Source organism: Cervus canadensis, chromosome 20 (genome assembly GCF_019320065.1).
Source record: "Cervus canadensis isolate Bull #8, Minnesota chromosome 20, ASM1932006v1, whole genome shotgun sequence".
In the NCBI taxonomy this organism is placed as follows: Eukaryota; Metazoa; Chordata; class Mammalia; order Artiodactyla; family Cervidae; genus Cervus; species Cervus canadensis.
Genome location: NC_057405.1, coordinates 22,745,427 through 22,763,193, shown reverse-complemented (window position 1 = coordinate 22,763,193; position 17,767 = coordinate 22,745,427). Strand labels below are relative to the sequence as shown.

Here is a 17,767-nt window from a genome sequence, read left to right as displayed (position 1 = left end):
TCTCTCTGCACCGTGAACCTGCACACAGTGGGCCTTCAGAACCTCAGGAGACTCGAGCCATTCCCACTATAGCCAGGACTCTCCCCAGGCATTCAAACGCCTGTGGAGTCACTTTGGCGCAAGCACAGGTTCCAGAACCCTGGAGGCTACGACACCCTCTCCACTGTGAAGAGTCAGGCCCCTTTGTACAGAGCTTCTGAGCTGTCAGATCTGAGCTGTTGTTTCATTGTCAGCTCTGTCCGGCCGGTGGCAGCCAGGCGGGCCACGCTGCAGACAAAGGAGCTCACAAGCTGAGTTTCAAGGGAGCTATGGCAAGGACAGTGAGGGATACAAACTGAGTGAGGGGCCCCACAACATGTGGAAAAGGCCTGTGGTGTGCAAGTGGGGACTAGGGCCCCCAAGGTCCACAGAAAGAGAGGCACTCGGGAGCAAAGGCCGTTGGCTTCTCCTCTAGCAGCTCCACATGGCAGCCCGTGAACAGGAGTCAGCAAAGGTGGTCACGAGAGAGTGACTCTGTCACTTCCTCAGAAATCGAGAGAAAGGTGTCAGTGTCAGTGGGAATCTGGAGGGTGTGGTGGGGTGGATGAAGCCAGGTGCCCTTCCTCCCTTCAGCGCAAACTGCTTTTGGAAATCTCAAAGCTACCACATGGCAGTTACCAAGTCAGGCCCCAACAGTGTCCAGTATGGGCTGATGCCTTAGCCCCTGACACACGGACAGCCCACACCAGTGGCTTCCCTGCGTTCAAACGGCAGGATCCGGGGCTTCTGTCTGGGTGCACGCCTCCTTGCTGGAGCCACGTCACCCCCTTCTCTGAGCAGCAGTCTCATGCTCTAGAATGAGGACATGGACTGCTCCCTTAGCAGGTTTCTATCTCAATCCTGTGAAGACTACTTCGGGTTATCCTAGAATTAATATCTGACCCGAAGAGATATCACCTCATCCAGATTCAACTGGAGTCTCCCAGCGGCATCTGGCATTTCTTCCTGAAGCCAGCCAAAACCCACACAGTTGCATTTCCATGTCTCCACTTAGCCAGCTGAATAGAAAACCCAGCGAGGTTCAAACAAGCTGACAGACAAGCAGAAGAGGACTCACGAGCAGACGGTTTCCCCTCAGGTCTCAGGAGGAGCTGCGGGTCCACACCGGGAACGGGCGCTCTCAACCCCTGGGCTCAGCAGCGCCCTCATCCTCAGGCTGGCGGCTCTGCCCTGACGGGAGCTGGAAGGCCACCAACCGCCCCAGGCCGACCTCACTCCCCTTCCACTGCTGGAGCCTGACGACAGCCAGCCGCACCCCTTCCGGCAGAACCAGAGCCCCTCTGCCCCTTGATGCCAGGGTCAAGCCTGGCCCTGGGTCCTGATTGCTCACTGCCCTAGTCCTGAGCCAATCACGGTGGCCAGGGAGGACGGAACACACCCACTGGCCAGGTCCGGGTCATGTCACCTTCCCTAGGGCACGTGGGAGCTGCTCGCCGTGTGTCAGGGCTGGACACAGTGCGATGCCCCAAGAGCAGGACTAGGAGTCCAGTCACTGTGTCCGTGTGCTCAGAGTCCTGGGACGTGCTTCCACGCATCCTCTCGACGCACCACTTTGTCCTCTGCAGACAAAATGGTCATGACACACCTCTGCCCTTCCCAAGCCCTGTTTCACATTCAAGGGAGCAAGGACTCCTGTTTCAGGATGGGTTTGGAGATCCTCTGCTAGCCTATTAGAATAAATTATTCAGTCAAAAACCACCCGCAAGCACCATCACATGCTGCTCCGACCTTGGAGGTCTATTCGTTGTTGTTTGGAGTCGAGGGCGTGGCCCAGGGCGAGTGAATTTTCTGCAAGGAAGCACCTGAGACACTGAATCACAGAATCACTTTGCTGTATGCCTGAATCTAAAATTCATTACAAATCAACAATGTTTCAATTAAAAAAAAAGGATTCACTCATCAAAAATTGTTCTAAAATGTGTCAAGTTTTTCTTTGAAGTGTTGGTTCTTGGTATGTGTCTAATCTTTGGTGGTTTCTGTGAGGTAGGGACCTGACGTCCTTTCCCAATGGATATCAACGAGTCCCAGTGGGCCTCCTTTCTCCCTTTACATGTTTAGAAAGACTTCTCCAAATCCAAAGTATCAAAGGCTTCAGGTCTTTTTGGTCATTTGGGAAGCACCCAAGAGGCAGGTGTCCTTTTCCGAGTCTTCTCCTCGCATTTGGCCACTGCCAGTTTCTGGTATACACAAGTGCCCCAGAAAGTTCTGTGTAGTGAACCGTGCATGTTTCTGTGAGGACAGAGGATGTGAGCACGGAGGAGGGGCTGAGTCCATAGCGACCACTGACCATGCTGAGCAACTCCACCATCAAGTCTGGCTGAGACTTCCAAAGGCAAGTTCTGTGTTTCTTCCTTTGGTGTCTGGCTGCACACAGGAAGGTTGGTGGATTGGGACTTTGGTCTCTGGGATCAGCAGTGGAGTTGAATCTAACCAGCAGATTAGACTCACAGCCTGATTGTCCATTCTGTTTCCACCATGTGGGCTCTCCTGAGCTGGAGTGGAGATATTTCTGATACATTTCTGCTAAAGGCCTGAAAAGCAGTCAATCCTTCTGCTTCCCACCCCCTGCCTTGTCTGTACTTCTGTCATTTTTTAAAAATAGAGTTCCTCTTCAATGTTGTTAGTCCTTGTGTCATTCTGACAGTTAGGCACCTGCGGATTAATAGACCTAAAGCTCCCGAGAGCTCTTGGCCTGGTGGACACATGGAGAACTCAGGGAGCAGCACCACATCACACTGGAGCCTGGACCAGAGAGAAGGTCCTTGCCAGGAAGAGGCCGGCCCTGCGGTGGGGGTTCCGAGTTTTCGCTTCTGATCTTGCATCCCCCGCTCCCTGGTTTAGGCCCCACTCTGAGATCTGGAAAGGAGGTGGCCTCCTTCCCTGACCCACGACGACTATCATTTTCGTCCTGGTCCTCGACCAGCCCCATCTGGCTCCCCAGCTCCACACTTGACCCTTGCCCACAGGATGAGGAGAGCACAGGTCCAGAGAAGTTGGACACAAGGAGAGGCTGCTGGAGACCCTCCAATCCCCTGGTCTAAATAAGCATTTCCCTTTAGTTTCACAACCCTGGCAAGGAGGTACTGGTTTTGTGTCCATCTTGCAGTTGAAATGGTTGAGCCTCAGATCATTGTCTCATTTGCCCAGGGTCACTCAGCAGGTTAGCAAGTGAGCGGGGATATCAACCCAGAATTCCCACCTCAGAATCCAGGACTCTGTGCAAGTCTTTCAGCTCCTGGTTGAAATTGATTTCAAGGTATTTCATTCCTTTGGATGCATTTAGAAGTTCAGTCGCTCAGTCATGTCCAACTCTGCGACCCCATGAATCACAGCACGCCAGGCCTCCCTGTCCATCACCAACTCCCAGACTCCACCCAAACCCATGTCCATCGAGTCAATGATGCCATCCAACCATCTCATGCTCTGTCGTCCCCCTCTCCTCCTGCCTTCGATCTTTCCCAGCATCAGGGCCTTTTCCAATGAGTCAGCTCTTCGCATCAGGTGGACAAAGGATTGGAGTTTCAGCTTCAACATCAGTCCTTCCAATGAACACCCAGGACTGGTCTCCTTTAGGATGGACTGGTTGGGTCTCCTTGCAGTCCAAGAGACTCTCCAGAGTCTTCTCCCCAGGCTCAAAAGCATCAATTCTTCGGCGCTCAACTTTCCTTCTAGTCCAACTTTGTCATCCATACATGACCACTGGAAAAACCATCGCCTTGACAAGATGGACCTTTCTTGACAAAGTCATGTCTCTGCTTTTTAAGATGCTCTCTAGGTGGGTCATAACTTTCCTTCCAAGGAGTAAGCGTCTTTTCATTTCATGGCTCCAATCACCATCTGCGGTGATTTTGGAGCCCAGAAAAATAAAGTCAGCCACTGTTTCCCCTGTTTCCTTCCCCATTATCTGCCATGAAGTCATGGGACCAGATGCCAAAATCTGAGTGTTCTGGATGTTGAGCATTGAGCCAGCTTTTCCACTCTCCTCTTTCACTTTCATCAAGAGGCTCTTTAGTTCTTCTTCACTTTCTGCCATAAGGGTGGTGTCATCTGCATACCTGCGGTTATTGATATTTCTCCCAGCAATCTAGATTCCAGCTTGTGCTTCCTCCAGCCCAGCTTTTCTCATGATGTCCTCTGCATGTAAGTTAAATAAGCAGGGTGACCAGATAGAGCCTTGAAGTACTCCTTTCCCTATTTGGAACCAGTCTGTTGCTCCATGTCCACATCGAACTGTTGCTTCCTGACGTGCATACAGATTTCTCAAGAGATCCTTTAGATGGATTCCTGTTCATGTGCATTCACTAAACATGTCGATCTGTATAGTCCAAGGGGTCAATCGTCATCTATTCGAATATACTTATTTAGGCTATAAGAGTGTCACAGAATGGAATTCCAAATATGACAGAATCTAACTGTATTAGAAATGCATGGAAAAACCTCACAGTAGGGGATGGGGCAAAAGATGCTGACCTAAGTGAACGTTAGCAATGAACAGACTCTCTGAACTAAAGGCAAAATGGACCATACAGAAGCAGGAGGCTTTGTTTGATGGAGTCCTTTCCAGAGTGTGAAAGTGAAAGTCACTCCGTCGTGTCTGACTCTCTGTGGCCCCTGTGACTGTATAGTCCATGGAGCTCTCTAGGCCAGAACACTGGGGTGGGTAGCCTTTCCCTCCTGCAGGGCCTCTTCCCAACCCAGGGATTGAACCCATGTCTCCCGCATTGCAGGTGCATACTTGACCAGCTGAGCCACAAGGGAAGTGTAGTAGCTGACACTTCTGAAACCACTGTTTATGTCATCTGGAAAGGTCCAATGCACAGATAAATGGCAGATGGTGGAAGCCTGGCTCCTGCCTGTGGGAGTGGCAGTTATAGAGTAGCAAGGGGACAAAAGAGATATAGAGAAACCCTCCACATCCTGGATCTAGACTTCCTGCGAGGATGGTGTGGGGAGTCGACGACCTGGGGAAATGCACAGATCTTCATACCTGGAGTGCCATGCAGATGGACTCACCTCACACCCCATCCTTCCACCCACACTAGCTGGAAATGAGGCAGAAGAGACATAGGCCCCAGGCTGAGAACCTGGAGGCCCTCCCATGTGGACAGACACAGTAAGATGAAGACAATAGCAGGAGGGAATACGACCCGATCCCTGTCCAGAGAACTGACGAAAGACCATAGAGTCCTCATTGTCAGGGTCGAGGAGACCTGTTCGACTACACAGGTGCAGAAAAGCTCCCAAGGGTCAAAGGACGAGAGGGCGCCACCCTACAGTCAGTCAGTGACATCAACTCCCCTTAGGCTTCCTTGCTAGAACCTGCCTTGGCTAAGTGATGCACACACATGGCAAGGAACCTGAGAGAAACCAAATACAGACTCAGAACCAGACAGAGCAAGATGGTGGGCCAGAGGAAACCTGAAAGAAACACTGCATGTGAGTGATTTAAGCCACCGCAATGGGGACATCTCTTTCTGAGCGCACAGTTTTGTCTATTCACACAGACGGTCTTTCCACTTAATAAACACTTGACTTGTTTCAATCCTTTCTGCTTCTTTGTGGAAATTCATTTCTACAAAGCCACTCAGCCAGGGCCTTCTCACTGACCAGTGCTCTACTGGTTAGGATTCAACTCTTTCACTGCCATTGCCTGACTTCATGCTACTGGAGTCGGTAGCCTTTCCCTACTCCAGGGCATCTTCCCAACCCAGGGATGACACCCAGGTCTCCCGCATTGCAGGTGGATTCTTTACCAGCTGAGCCACAAGGGAAATGTAGTAGCTAACACAGGGGAAGCGTGAGCTTACTACTTCTGCATGGCATTCCAGCCATGAAGGTCTGTGCATTTCCCCAGGTAGTCAACTCCCCACACCATCCTCCCAGGAAGCATAAAGCTAGGATGTGGAGGGCTTCTCTGTATATCTTATCTCCCCTTCCTTATCCATAACTTCCACTCCCACAGTGAGAACCAGGCTCCCACCATCTGCCATTTGTTTGTGCATTGGATCTTTCCAGATTACATACACAGTGGTTTCAGAAGGGTCAGCTACTACACTTCCCTTGTGGCTCAGCTCGTAAAGAATCCGCCTGCAGTGCGGGAGACCTGGGTTCGATCCCTGGGGTGGGAAGATCCCCTGGAGAAGGGAAAGGCTACCCACTCCAGTACTCTTGCCTGGAGAACTCCTTGGACTATCCATAGGGTCACAAAGAGACAGACACAACTGAGTGACTTTCACTTTCACACTCTGGACAGAACTCCAGAAAACAAAGCCTACTGCTTAGGTATGGTCCATTTTGCCTTTAGTCTAGAGAGTCTCTTCATTTCTAAAGTTCATTTAGGTCAGCACCGTTACCTCATCCCCTATGGTGAAGTTTTTCCATGCATTTCTAATACAGTTTGATTCTGTGGTATTTGGCATTCCATTCTGTGCACTCCGATAGCCTAAAAAAGGAAATTTGAATAGATCATGATTGACCCCTTGGACTATATGAATCGATCTGTTTAGCAAACGCATATTAACAGGAATCCATCTGAAGGATCAGTTCAAATTCCCCACCCCAGGATCTCTTTTCACATCTGTGGAGATTTGCCGTTCCAAGAATGTCATCAATGGGGTCATACTGTACTCAGCCTCTTCAGACTGCATTCTTTCACTTAGCCACATGCATCGAACATTTATCCCTGTCTTTCAAGGGCTGACTTTTCACTCCTGTCCACTGTTGAGTATTCTTCCTTTGCATGCGTATAGGAGGAAACACAATTTCCCTCTGCCCTTTTGGTTCTTGGTTGAGCCTTCCTTCTCCATCATGAAAGCCAAAATATCAGGAGAGAAACAGAAGTTGAATAACATGTATATCTTGCATGTGGGGAAGAGGCCAAGGAAACTGAGTCACTTCCTGCAGTGACCAAAGCCATCAGCGTAAATACCGTCTACAGCTCAAAACATAGCAAAGACCTTGGGGGAAGCGGGGAGGCCAGTTATGGCAGGTTATCATGGAAAGCACAGTAAACAAGCATATGATTCTCTGCAGACTTATGCCGGGACCTCTTCACTGAGAAGAGTTCCTTCAGATGGAACTATCCTATTTCAGGTGCAAAGAGGGACATACCCTTACAAACAGAGACTTCCCTACTAAACATAAACGGAACTCACAAAAGGGCAACCTCGTGCTCCCCTGGTCTTCTACCGGTTAAGGAGCTGCCTGCTAATGCATGGGATACGGGTTTGGTTCTCTGTCCAGGCGTATCTCACATGCCTCAGAGGAGCTAAACTCATCCACCACACGCACTGAGCCAGCCCTCTACAGCCTGGGAGTCACAACTGCTAAACACATGCAGCACAACGACTGAAGCCTGGACACCTGGACCCGTGCTCTGCAACAAGAGGAGCCCCACTCACCAGAACTAGAGGAAGCCCTCTCAAAGCAATGAAGCCCTAGCACGGCCAACAATCAATTAGTAAATCTTAAAATCAAGAAGGGCAACTTCTACTCAGGTTTTCTCTTTTTTTATTTTATTGAATTAAACACAGCAAACTCACCCGATGTCGGAGACACATCTTAGGGTGACATGTTCTGCCCCAAGTGACTTGGATGGAATCCAATTGACCTACACATTCATCTACTGAAGGATATCACGACTTCTTAACATGTATAGCCATTTTGAACAGAACTGCTGTACATAATTGCATCCATGGTTGCATTTTCAGAGCAGTTGCCTGAATGCAGGGAGCCATTCTATGCTCAGCCACCCACAGAAGCCAAGCTGGGAGACTTGAACCAGAATCCCGATGGAAAAAGAGGACCAGAAAGTTGGCTCCTCTTTCATATAAGAGAAGGCGACCTTCCAGTCTTCCTTTCAGCCCCGCAATTGGGGGGTGGGGTCTTGAAAAGGCAGCAAGGGGAGTGTCTTTTCCTAGGTCCCAGAGCCTGTTTCTGCCCCATTCCGTGCTAGGTCAGCCCTGTATTGAATCCTTCCTTTGGGAAGTCTCAGTGCACAAACTCCATGTGATACCAGCCCCAGGTGGAAAGGCATGGGGGTCTCGGAGGCCAACAGATCTGGGCAGGAGATGGGAGAATGACCCCCGCTCGGCAGATGGAAAGACTGGGGAAACCCTGAGGGGCACATGCTTGTCTAGGGCCACGTGACCTAGGAGAAGGAGGAGCCTGGTCTGAAAGCAGCTGTGTCCTCAGAGCTCAGGCCCTGGCGGAACCCAGGCCTCCCCCAAGGCTGAGGGCTGGGCAGTGTGCGTGTCACTGTGCCCGCACGGGGCCTAAGGGTGTGGTTACACACTCAGAAACACCCAGGTTCCCTTGGGGAGCTCTGTGGAAGGGACCTCAGCAACGAACCCAAGAAATGATGTCACTTCCTGGCAACAGAACTCAACAGAACCCAGAACCCAGGGACCCAGGCACCACTGCGAGAGGAGACCCCAGCCAGATCACTTGCTGCCAAGATGTTCTGCTGTTTGCCCCTGCCCAGAGGCCGGGGCCTCGGGAGGGCTCACAGGCAGAGTGTGTGGGATCGCTGGCGACGCTGGCTCAGGGCCCCCCGAGGAGGCGTCTGGCCCTTTGCCCGAAGGAACAGGAAGGTAACCCGGGAGCCCCAGGCCGGGCCCGGCCACCTCTCCCATCCCACCCGGGCAACCCCGAGTCCTTTCCCTGGGAATGGGGACGGGGGGTTCTCGGGGTGTGTCTGCCTCAAGCAAGCCCAGAAGGATGTGCGGTCAGAAGCCTGTGCACCGGTGGCGTCCCCACCCCAGGGGAGAGCAGGCTGGGCGGGAGGGGGAGAGCCCAGGCAGCGCTGACTGCCCAGGTTGACCTGACGCCCTAAGAGGTGTCTCCTTCCTCCCGGGTGGGTATCTGAGCAGACACACATCTCCGCAGGGACCAGAAATTCAAGTGGGCAGAAGCAGCAGCCATCCTGGCCAGGCCCAGCTCGGAAAACACCAAGCAGGCCTGGCTGACGCTTACTGTCATTGCAGAGCTTCCCACCGGATGTGGCCGACGAGGGGGACACGCCGTCCACCTCCTCGAGGGAGGGGTCGGAGCCCCATCCCCTTGCCCGTGAGGCCCAGTGCAGGGTCCAGGTGAGCGTGCCCATGGAGGGGTCAGCCCAAGGGGGAGTGAAGAGCAAGAGGGGAAGGCCTCCCCAGAAACCACCCAGGACACACCGCGGGGCCCAGTCTCGGGCTGCTTCGCGGCTCAGCACACCTGGCTCCGACCCAGAGCCCCGAGCACCCCTCCCTCTGAGGCAGCACGAGGACCTGGAGCCCAGCGCGGCAGAGCACAGAGGTGAGGAGCCCGGGGCTGGGAATCTGAGTGTGTGGGGAGGGGCGCTGAGCTTCCCAGGGAGGAGTCCTCCAGAGCTGGGGCTGGGCCTGGAGCAACGGCTGGCCTCACACCATCTTGCAGACTGCAGTCAGAGAAGGCATCCTATGCTGGGTATTCTACTGGAAGTCCTGGGAAGCTTTAGAGCCCAGTTAGGCCCGTGACAAGGGAGACCTCTGGGTAATCTCTTCTTCTCTCCCAGCTCTAGCTCTGACCTTCCAACTCAACCAGGCTCCATTTCCAACACCTGTCCCTACAGAGGTGCTTGCTGCACGTGCAGGACCCAGGGATCCACTGAGGGGACATCGAGACCTGATCCATCCTGCCTCAAAGACACTGGACCAGCTGGTTCCTGGCCACCACACTGGGCAGATCGGACCTCTGTGCCTGCAGGACGCCCAGCCCCAGGCACCGATGTCCCTCCCCTTCGGCCCAAACGTCCACCTCCACCTGCACCTGCACCTGCTCGGGCTTTGGCAGGAGAACCCGAGTCAGGGCATGAGTTACCACCTCTGCAGGGAGAGCCTGCCCTGGCTCCTGCTCAACACCCAGACGCCCACGATGACTGACCAACCGCTGCAGGGACAACGGGCCCCTCTTTTGGACAGAGACCCAGAGCCCGTTCTGGAAACACCAGGTCCAGGGGAGCCGTGGGCTCTGCAGCCGCTATCCCTGTCTGCCCCCCATGGATGCCATCAACTCGCTCCCCACCCAGGGGAGACTGACTTCCCTTCCCTTGAGGGTCTGTTTATTTGGTTTTTCTCTACCTATTTTGTGCTCTTTTACTTGTTCTATGGTGTTCTGTACTTTTCTTGGTTCAGTTTGAAAGAATAAAATTATTCATTTATTTAATAATAACAATGTCATAGTAACAATTATTGTTGTTTAATAATTGTTATTATTGTTAACAATTATTGTTGTTCAATAGTAACAATTACTAAAAAGTTTTGGAATCTGGGAACACTGAGGACCGACAAAGCGCTGTGTAACCATGGCCACCTTGTAGTTTCAGACCCTTTGAATATTTCCGCCTCACCTCCCAGCAAACCCTGTATTCACGGCAAGCACTCCCTGTTCTTCCGTCTCCCTGACCACGAACAAACTTGAAACCTTTTCTCTTCATTTCTCCGTATATTCTGGGTGTCCCCATCAATGACTATCAGTGAAACAATGAGGTCCTTTGGTTCTGACTCCCCACATTTTCAAGGCTACGTTTGAGAATTCTTGTTTTGATTTTATTTGAAGTACCTTTGAGTATCTGAAAGGATGGTGTAGGTACTTTCAAGATATCATGGGCCAGATGAAGTCCTTTAGGCAAATGCCGTCATATTCCCCAGGCAGTCATTGCTGTTGTTAAGACTGACATCTCAGCCAGAACGCGAATGCTGAACTTTTCCTGTGGCACAAACAAAGTCACATAATCAGCCAAGAAAGAGAGCTGGATAAACAAACAACCCCAACAACTAGGAAGCCATTCCTCAGGAGACAAGGCTAGAGAATGACCTAACATCCTGGTGACCCAAAAACCCTCTAGAAAATTCATGTTCTGGAAAGAAGAGAACACATGGGAAGAACGAAGGAGAGGCAATGCACATGGCCAGTCTAGCTTAGAGATGGCCTGACCGCTCCAATGGAGACGCACCACTGGAAACCGTTTGCAGACAGCAGTGATGGTCATCACCATGGTAACTGTTCCGTCTGGTGACAACCTGCCCTGGGCACCAGCCGAGGGAGCAGACCTGCTTCTCGTCCTCTGGCCCCACACCACCCCCTCGTGAAGGCGGCTCAGGTGCCATCCTGCCCCGCCTGCCTGTCTGACTCATCCATGGGCTCTCACCACCTCCAGGGCAGGCCTCCACTTTCTCCTCTCTCTGCACCGTGAACCTGCACACAGTGGGCCTTCAGAACCTCAGGAGACTCGAGCCATTCCCACTATAGCCAGGACTCTCCCCAGGCATTCAAACGCCTGTGGAGTCACTTTGGCGCAAGCACAGGTTCCAGAACCCTGGAGGCTACGACACCCTCTCCACTGTGAAGAGTCAGGCCCCTTTGTACAGAGCTTCTGAGCTGTCAGATCTGAGCTGTTGTTTCATTGTCAGCTCTGTCCGTCCAGTGGCAGCCAGGCGGGCCACGCTGCAGACAAAGGAGCTCACAAGCTGAGTTTCAAGGGAGCTATGGCAAGGACAGTGAGGGATACAAACTGAGTGAGGGGCCCCACAACATGTGGAAAAGGCCTGTGGTGTGCAAGTGGGGACTAGGGCCCCCAAGGTCCACAGAAAGAGAGGCACTCGGGAGCAAAGGCCGTTGGCTTCTCTAGCAGCTCCACATGGCAGCCCGTGAACAGGAGTCAGCAAAGGTGGTCACGAGAGAGTGACTCTGTCACTTCCTCAGAAATCGAGAGAAAGGTGTCAGTGTCAGTGGGAATCTGGAGGGTGTGGTGGGGTGGATGAAGCCAGGTGCCCTTCCTCCCTTCAGCGCAAACTGCTTTTGGAAATCTCAAAGCTACCACATGGCAGTTACCAAGTCAGGCCCCAACAGTGTCCAGTATGGGCTGATGCCTTAGCCCCTGACACACGGACAGCCCACACCAGTGGCTTCCCTGCGTTCAAACGGCAGGATCCGGGGCTTCTGTCTGGGTGCACGCCTCCTTGCTGGAGCCACGTCACCCCCTTCTCTGAGCAGCAGTCTCATGCTCTAGAATGAGGACATGGACTGCTCCCTTAGCAGGTTTCTATCTCAATCCTGTGAAGACTACTTCGGGTTATCCTAGAATTAATATCTGACCCGAAGAGATATCACCTCATCCAGATTCAACTGGAGTCTCCCAGCGGCATCTGGCATTTCTTCCTGAAGCCAGCCAAACCCCACACAGTTGCATTTCCATGTCTCCACTTAGCCAGCTGAATAGAAAACCCAGCGAGGTTCAAACAAGCTGACAGACAAGCAGAAGAGGACTCACGAGCAGACGGTTTCCCCTCAGGTCTCAGGAGGAGCTGCGGGTCCACACTGGGAACGGGCGCTCTCAACCCCTGGGCTCAGCAGCGCCCTCATCCTCAGGCTGGCGGCTCTGCCCTGACGGGAGCTGGAAGGCCACCAACCGCCCCAGGCCGACCTCACTCCCCTTCCACTGCTGGAGCCTGACGACAGCCAGCCGCACCCCTTCCGGCAGAACCAGAGCCCCTCTGCCCCTTGATGCCAGGGTCAAGCCTGGCCCTGGGTCCTGATTGCTCACTGCCCTAGTCCTGAGCCAATCACGGTGGCCAGGGAGGACGGAACACACCCACTGGCCAGGTCCGGGTCATGTCACCTTCCTCTAGGGCATGTGGGAGCTGCTCGCCGTGTGTCAGGGCTGGACACAGTGCGATGCCCCAAGAGCAGGGCTAGGAGTCCAGTCACTGTGTCTGTGTGCTCAGAGTCCTGGGACGTGCTTCCACGCATCCTCTCGACGCACCACTTTGTCCTCTGCAGACAAAATGGTCATGACACACCTCTGCCCTTCCCAAGCCCTGTTTCACATTCAAGGGAGCAAGGACTCCTGTTTCAGGATGGGTTTGGAGATCCTCTGCTAGCCTATTAGAATAAATTATTCAGTCAAAAACCACCCGCAAGCACCATCACATGCTGCTCCGACCTTGGAGGTCTATTCGTTGTTGTTTGGAGTCGAGGGCGTGGCCCAGGGCGAGTGAATTTTCTGCAAGGAAGCACCTGAGACACTGAATCACAGAATCACTTTGCTGTATGCCTGAATCTAAAATTCATTACAAATCAACACTGTTTAAATTTAAAAAAAAGGATTCACTCATCAAAAATTGTTCTAAAATGTGTCAAGTTTTAGACACGTGCACCCCAATTTTCATCGCAGCATTGTTTATAATAGCCAGGACATGGAAGCAACCTAGATGCCCATCAGCAGATGAATGGATAAGGAAGCTGTGGTACATATACACCATGGAATACTACTCAGCCATTAAAAAGAATTCATTTGAACCAGTTCAAATGAGATGGATGAAACTGGAGCCCATTATACAGAGTGAAGTAAGCCAGAAAGATAAAAAACATTACAGCATACTAACACATATATATGGAATGTAGAAAGATGGTAACGACAACCCTATATGCAAAACAGAAAAAGAGACACAGAAGTACAGAACAGACTTTTGAACTCTGTGGGAGAAGGTGAGGGTGGGATGTTGCAAAAGAACAGCATGTATATTATCTATGGTGAAACAGATCACCAGCCCAGGTTGGATGCATGAGACAAGTGCTCGGGCCTGGTGCACTGGGAAGACCCAGAGGCATTGGGTGGAGAGGGAGGTGGGAGGGGGGATCGGGATGGGGAATACGTGTAAATCTATGGCTGATTCATGTCAATGTATGACAAAACCCACTGAAAAAATAAATGAATAAGTAAAGGAAGAAAAATGGAAAAAAAAATAAAAAAGTAAAATAAAAAAAAATAAAAAGTTTATATGGAAATTCAAAAAAAAAAAAAAAGACCCAATACAGTATAACTAACGCAATATATATGCGATTTAGAAAGATGGTAATGATAACCAATATGCAAAAACAGAAAGTGACACAGATGTACAGAAAACAGACCTTTGGGATCCAGTGGGAAGGCGAAGGTGGGATGTTCTGGAGAGAACAGCATTGAAACAAGTATACTATCAGGGTGAAAACAGACCACCAAGCCCAGGTTGGATGCATGAGACAAGTGCTCAGGGCTGGTGCACTGGGAAGGGACCCAAGAGGGAATGGGAATGGGGAAATTCCCATGGAGAAGTCCCATGGCTGATTCATGTAAATGTATGGCAAAAACCACTACAATACTGTAAAGTAATTAGCCTCCAACTAATAAAAATAAATGAAAAAAAAGTATTAAAAAAAAAAACATGGTGATAGTCTGCTCTTAAATCAGGAAATTAAAAATAAATAAACAACAGCTAAAAATCAAAGAGCTAGGCCTATGGGAAATCCAAGACAGCCTCTTGGCTTTTCCCGGCTGCCTGACAGACCTCATTTTTATTGATGGGTAAAAGCCTTACCCGTCTACTGTGTTAATGCCCTCAAAATGAGTTCTCCAAAAAGAAAACAAAGTTATGTTTCACTAAATATTAAGTTCTAGTTTTGTTACTTAAGGTCTGTGCTTACTAAGACTCACTTCTGAGATAGTTCCTTGTTATGTTATATTGCTAACATATGTGTGTGGGGGGAGGGAGGGGCGCTGAGCTTCACAGGGAGGAGTCCTCCAGAGCTGAGGCTGGGCCTGGAGCAAAGACTGGCCTCACACCATCTTGCAGACTGCAGTCAGAGAAGGCATCCTATGCTGGGTATTCTATTGGAAATTCTGGGAAGCTTTAGTGCCCAGTTAGGCACGTGACTAGGCAGACCTGTGGGTCATCTTTTCTTCTCCTCCGGCTCTAGCTCTGACCTTCAAAGACAACCAGGCTCCACTTCCAAGACCTGTCCCCACAGAGGTGGTTGCTATACGTGCAGGACCCAGGCATCCACTGAGGGGAGATTGAGACCCGAGCCGCCTTCTCCCAAAGACACCAGGCCAGCTGGGTACTGGCCAACATCCTGAGAAGATCGGACCTCTGTGCCTGCAGGACCCCTAGCCCCAGGCACTGATGTCCCACCCCCTCAGCGAGAATGTCCACCTCCACGTGCACTTGTTCCTGCTCAGGCTTTGGCAGGAGAACCTGACTCAGGGCATGAGTTACCACCTCTGTAGGGAGAGCCTTCCCTGGCTCCTTCCCAAGACCCAGACGACCACAATGACTGACCACCCCTGCTGGGAGAACAGGCCCCTACTCTGGACAGAGACCTAGAGCCCTTCCTGGCAACACTACATCCAGGGGCACAGTTGGCTCTGCAGCCTCCATCCCTGTGTGTTCCCCGTGGATGCCATCAACTCGCTCCCCACCCAGGGGAGACTGAGTTCCCTTCCCCTGACGGTCTTTTCAACTGGTTTGTGTGTAGCTTTCTTGTCATTTTTTAATGGCTTTATGTATTTTTTTCTGTTAAGTTTTTGTTAATAAATTTTACCTTAACTGACGCAATTTGGGAATATTAAGGCCTTCACAATGCTGTGCAACCATCCCCACTGTCTACTTTCGGACCCTCTCATTCTATCCCCCACACTTCCCAGCAAAGCCTGGATTGATGTCAAGCACTTCCCGTTCCTCCCTCACTCCCGGCCCCTGACAACATATAGTCTTCTTCCTTCTCCATTTCTTCCCATCCCTTCCGTGTCCCCAATCAATGCCAATCACTGAAATGATAGAAAACTGGATTTTTTTCTGACTGAATGTGAAAGCTAAAGTCTCTCAGTCTTGTTAGACTCTGCAACCCCATGGATTCTACAGTCCATGGAATTCTCTAGGCCAGAATAGTGGCGTGGGTAGCTTTTCCCTTCCCCAGGGGATTTTTCTGACTCCCCACATATTGTAAGACCAAACTTGAGAATTGTTGTTTTTATTTCATTTGAAGTAGGCTTTGGGTATCTGAAAGGACAGTGTAGGTACTTTCAAGATGTCATCTGGAAAACGAAGCCCTTTCGGCAAATGTGGTCAGAATCCCCAGGTAGGCCTTGCCGTTGTAAGTGTGACATCTCAGCCAAAAGGGAGAAGCTGAACTCTTCCTTTGGCACAAGCAAATTCACAGAATAAGGCAAGAAAGAGAGCTGGAAAAAAGAACCATACCAGCAACCGAAAAACGTTCCTCATGAGACAAAGCTAGAGAAAACCCAACATCCTTGTGACCCCAAAACCCTCTTGAAAATGAATGTTTAGTAAGGAAGAGAAGAAACACGTGAAGTTCCAAGGAGAGGCCATGCCCATGGCCAGTGTAGTTTAGAGACGGCCTGACCAATCAGAGGAAGACACACGCCAGTGTAAACCCTTTGCAGACAGCAGTGACCGTCATCACCGTGGTAAGTGTTTAGTCTGGTGACAACTTGCTCTGGGCACCAGACGAGGGAGCAGACGTGGTTCTCTTCCTCTGCCCCCACACCACTCCCTCATGAAGGCAGCTCAGGTGCTTTTGGGACCTGCCTGCCTGTCTTGCTCAACCGTGAACTGCGACCACCTCCAGGGCAGGATTCCACCTTCTCTTCCCTATGCACCTTGAACCTGCACACAGTGGGCCTTTAGAACCTCAGGAGACTCGCCCCAGCCCCACTATAGTCAGAAGCCTCCCCAGGCATCAAAACACCTGTGGAGTCACTTTGGCCCAAGCCCTAGTTCTGGATCCCTGGAGCCTACTACAGCCTCTATGGTGAGAGTAATCAGGTCCTTTATACACAGATTCCCAGCTGTCAGATCTGAGTTTTGGAGTCACAGTCAGCTCTGTCCCTCCCGTGGCAGCCAGGTGGGCCACGACGCAGGTGAAGGAGCTCACGAGCTGAGTTTCAAGGGAGTCATTGAAAGGACAGCAGTGGACACAACCTGTTGCAAACTGAGGGAGGGTCCCTGCACGACTCAGAAGCGGCCTCTGGTGTGCAAGTGTGGAGGAGGGCCCCCGTGGGTGCAAAGGAAAGAGAGGAACCACCTGGCCAAGGCTCGTGGCTCCTCCTGTGGCAGCTCCAGTTGGTAGCCCATGAGCAGTGGACAGCCAATGTGGTCACAAGACCATGACTCTCATTTGCTCACAAAGCAAGAGAAAGGGGGCAGGTGAGGGAATACCCAGAGGGTGCGGTGGGTGCATGAAGGGAGGTGCCCTTCCTCTCTTCAATGCAAACTGCTTTCCTGAGTCTCAGAGCTGCCAGATGGCAACTACCAAGTCAGGTCCCCACAGTGCCCAGTATGGGTGCCTTAGCCCCTGTCACACGGACAAGCCCCACCATGTGGCCTCCCCGAGTTCTAACAGCAGGAAGTGTGGCTTTGTCTGGGTACACACTTCCTTGCAGTACCTGAGTTACCCCCTTCTTGGAGCCTCAGTTTTCTTCTCTAGAATAAGGACATTGATTGCTACCTTAGCAGGTTGCTACCTTAATCCTGTGAAGACTCTTTAGGGTAATCGTACAATAAATAGCTGGCCTTAGGAGATATTTGACTTCCCTGATACCTCAGCTGGTGAAGGATCCTCCTGCAATGCAGGAGACCCTGGTTTGATTCCGGGGTCAGGAATCCTGTCCGCTGCCGAAGGGACAGGCTACCCAGTTCAGGATTCTTGGGCTTCCCTTGTTGCTCAGCTGGTAAAGAATCTGCCTGCAATGAGTGAGACCTGGGTCAATCCCTGGGTTTGGAAGATCCCATCGAGAAGGGAAAGGCTGCCCACTCCAGTGTTCTGGCCTAGAGAATTCCATGGACCATATAGTCTAATGGGTTGCAAAGAGTCGGACACGACTGAGGGACTTTCCCTTCACTTTCGAGAGATATCACCTGAATCCAGATTA

The 17,767-nt window shown here is 51.4% G+C and overlaps 1 protein-coding gene across 1 annotated transcript; it reads left to right on the top strand.

The window, feature by feature from the left end:
• Positions 1 to 8,495: 8,495 nt before the first annotated feature.
• LOC122422696 lies at positions 8,496 to 10,203 on the top strand. Its single transcript, XM_043439318.1, has 3 exons — positions 8,496 to 8,630; positions 9,024 to 9,333; positions 9,572 to 10,203. The coding sequence occupies exons 1-3, from the start codon at positions 8,496 to 8,498 to the stop codon at positions 10,201 to 10,203; spliced, it is 1,077 nt and encodes a 358-aa protein (XP_043295253.1).
• The last annotated feature ends 7,564 nt before the right edge of the window (positions 10,204 to 17,767 follow it).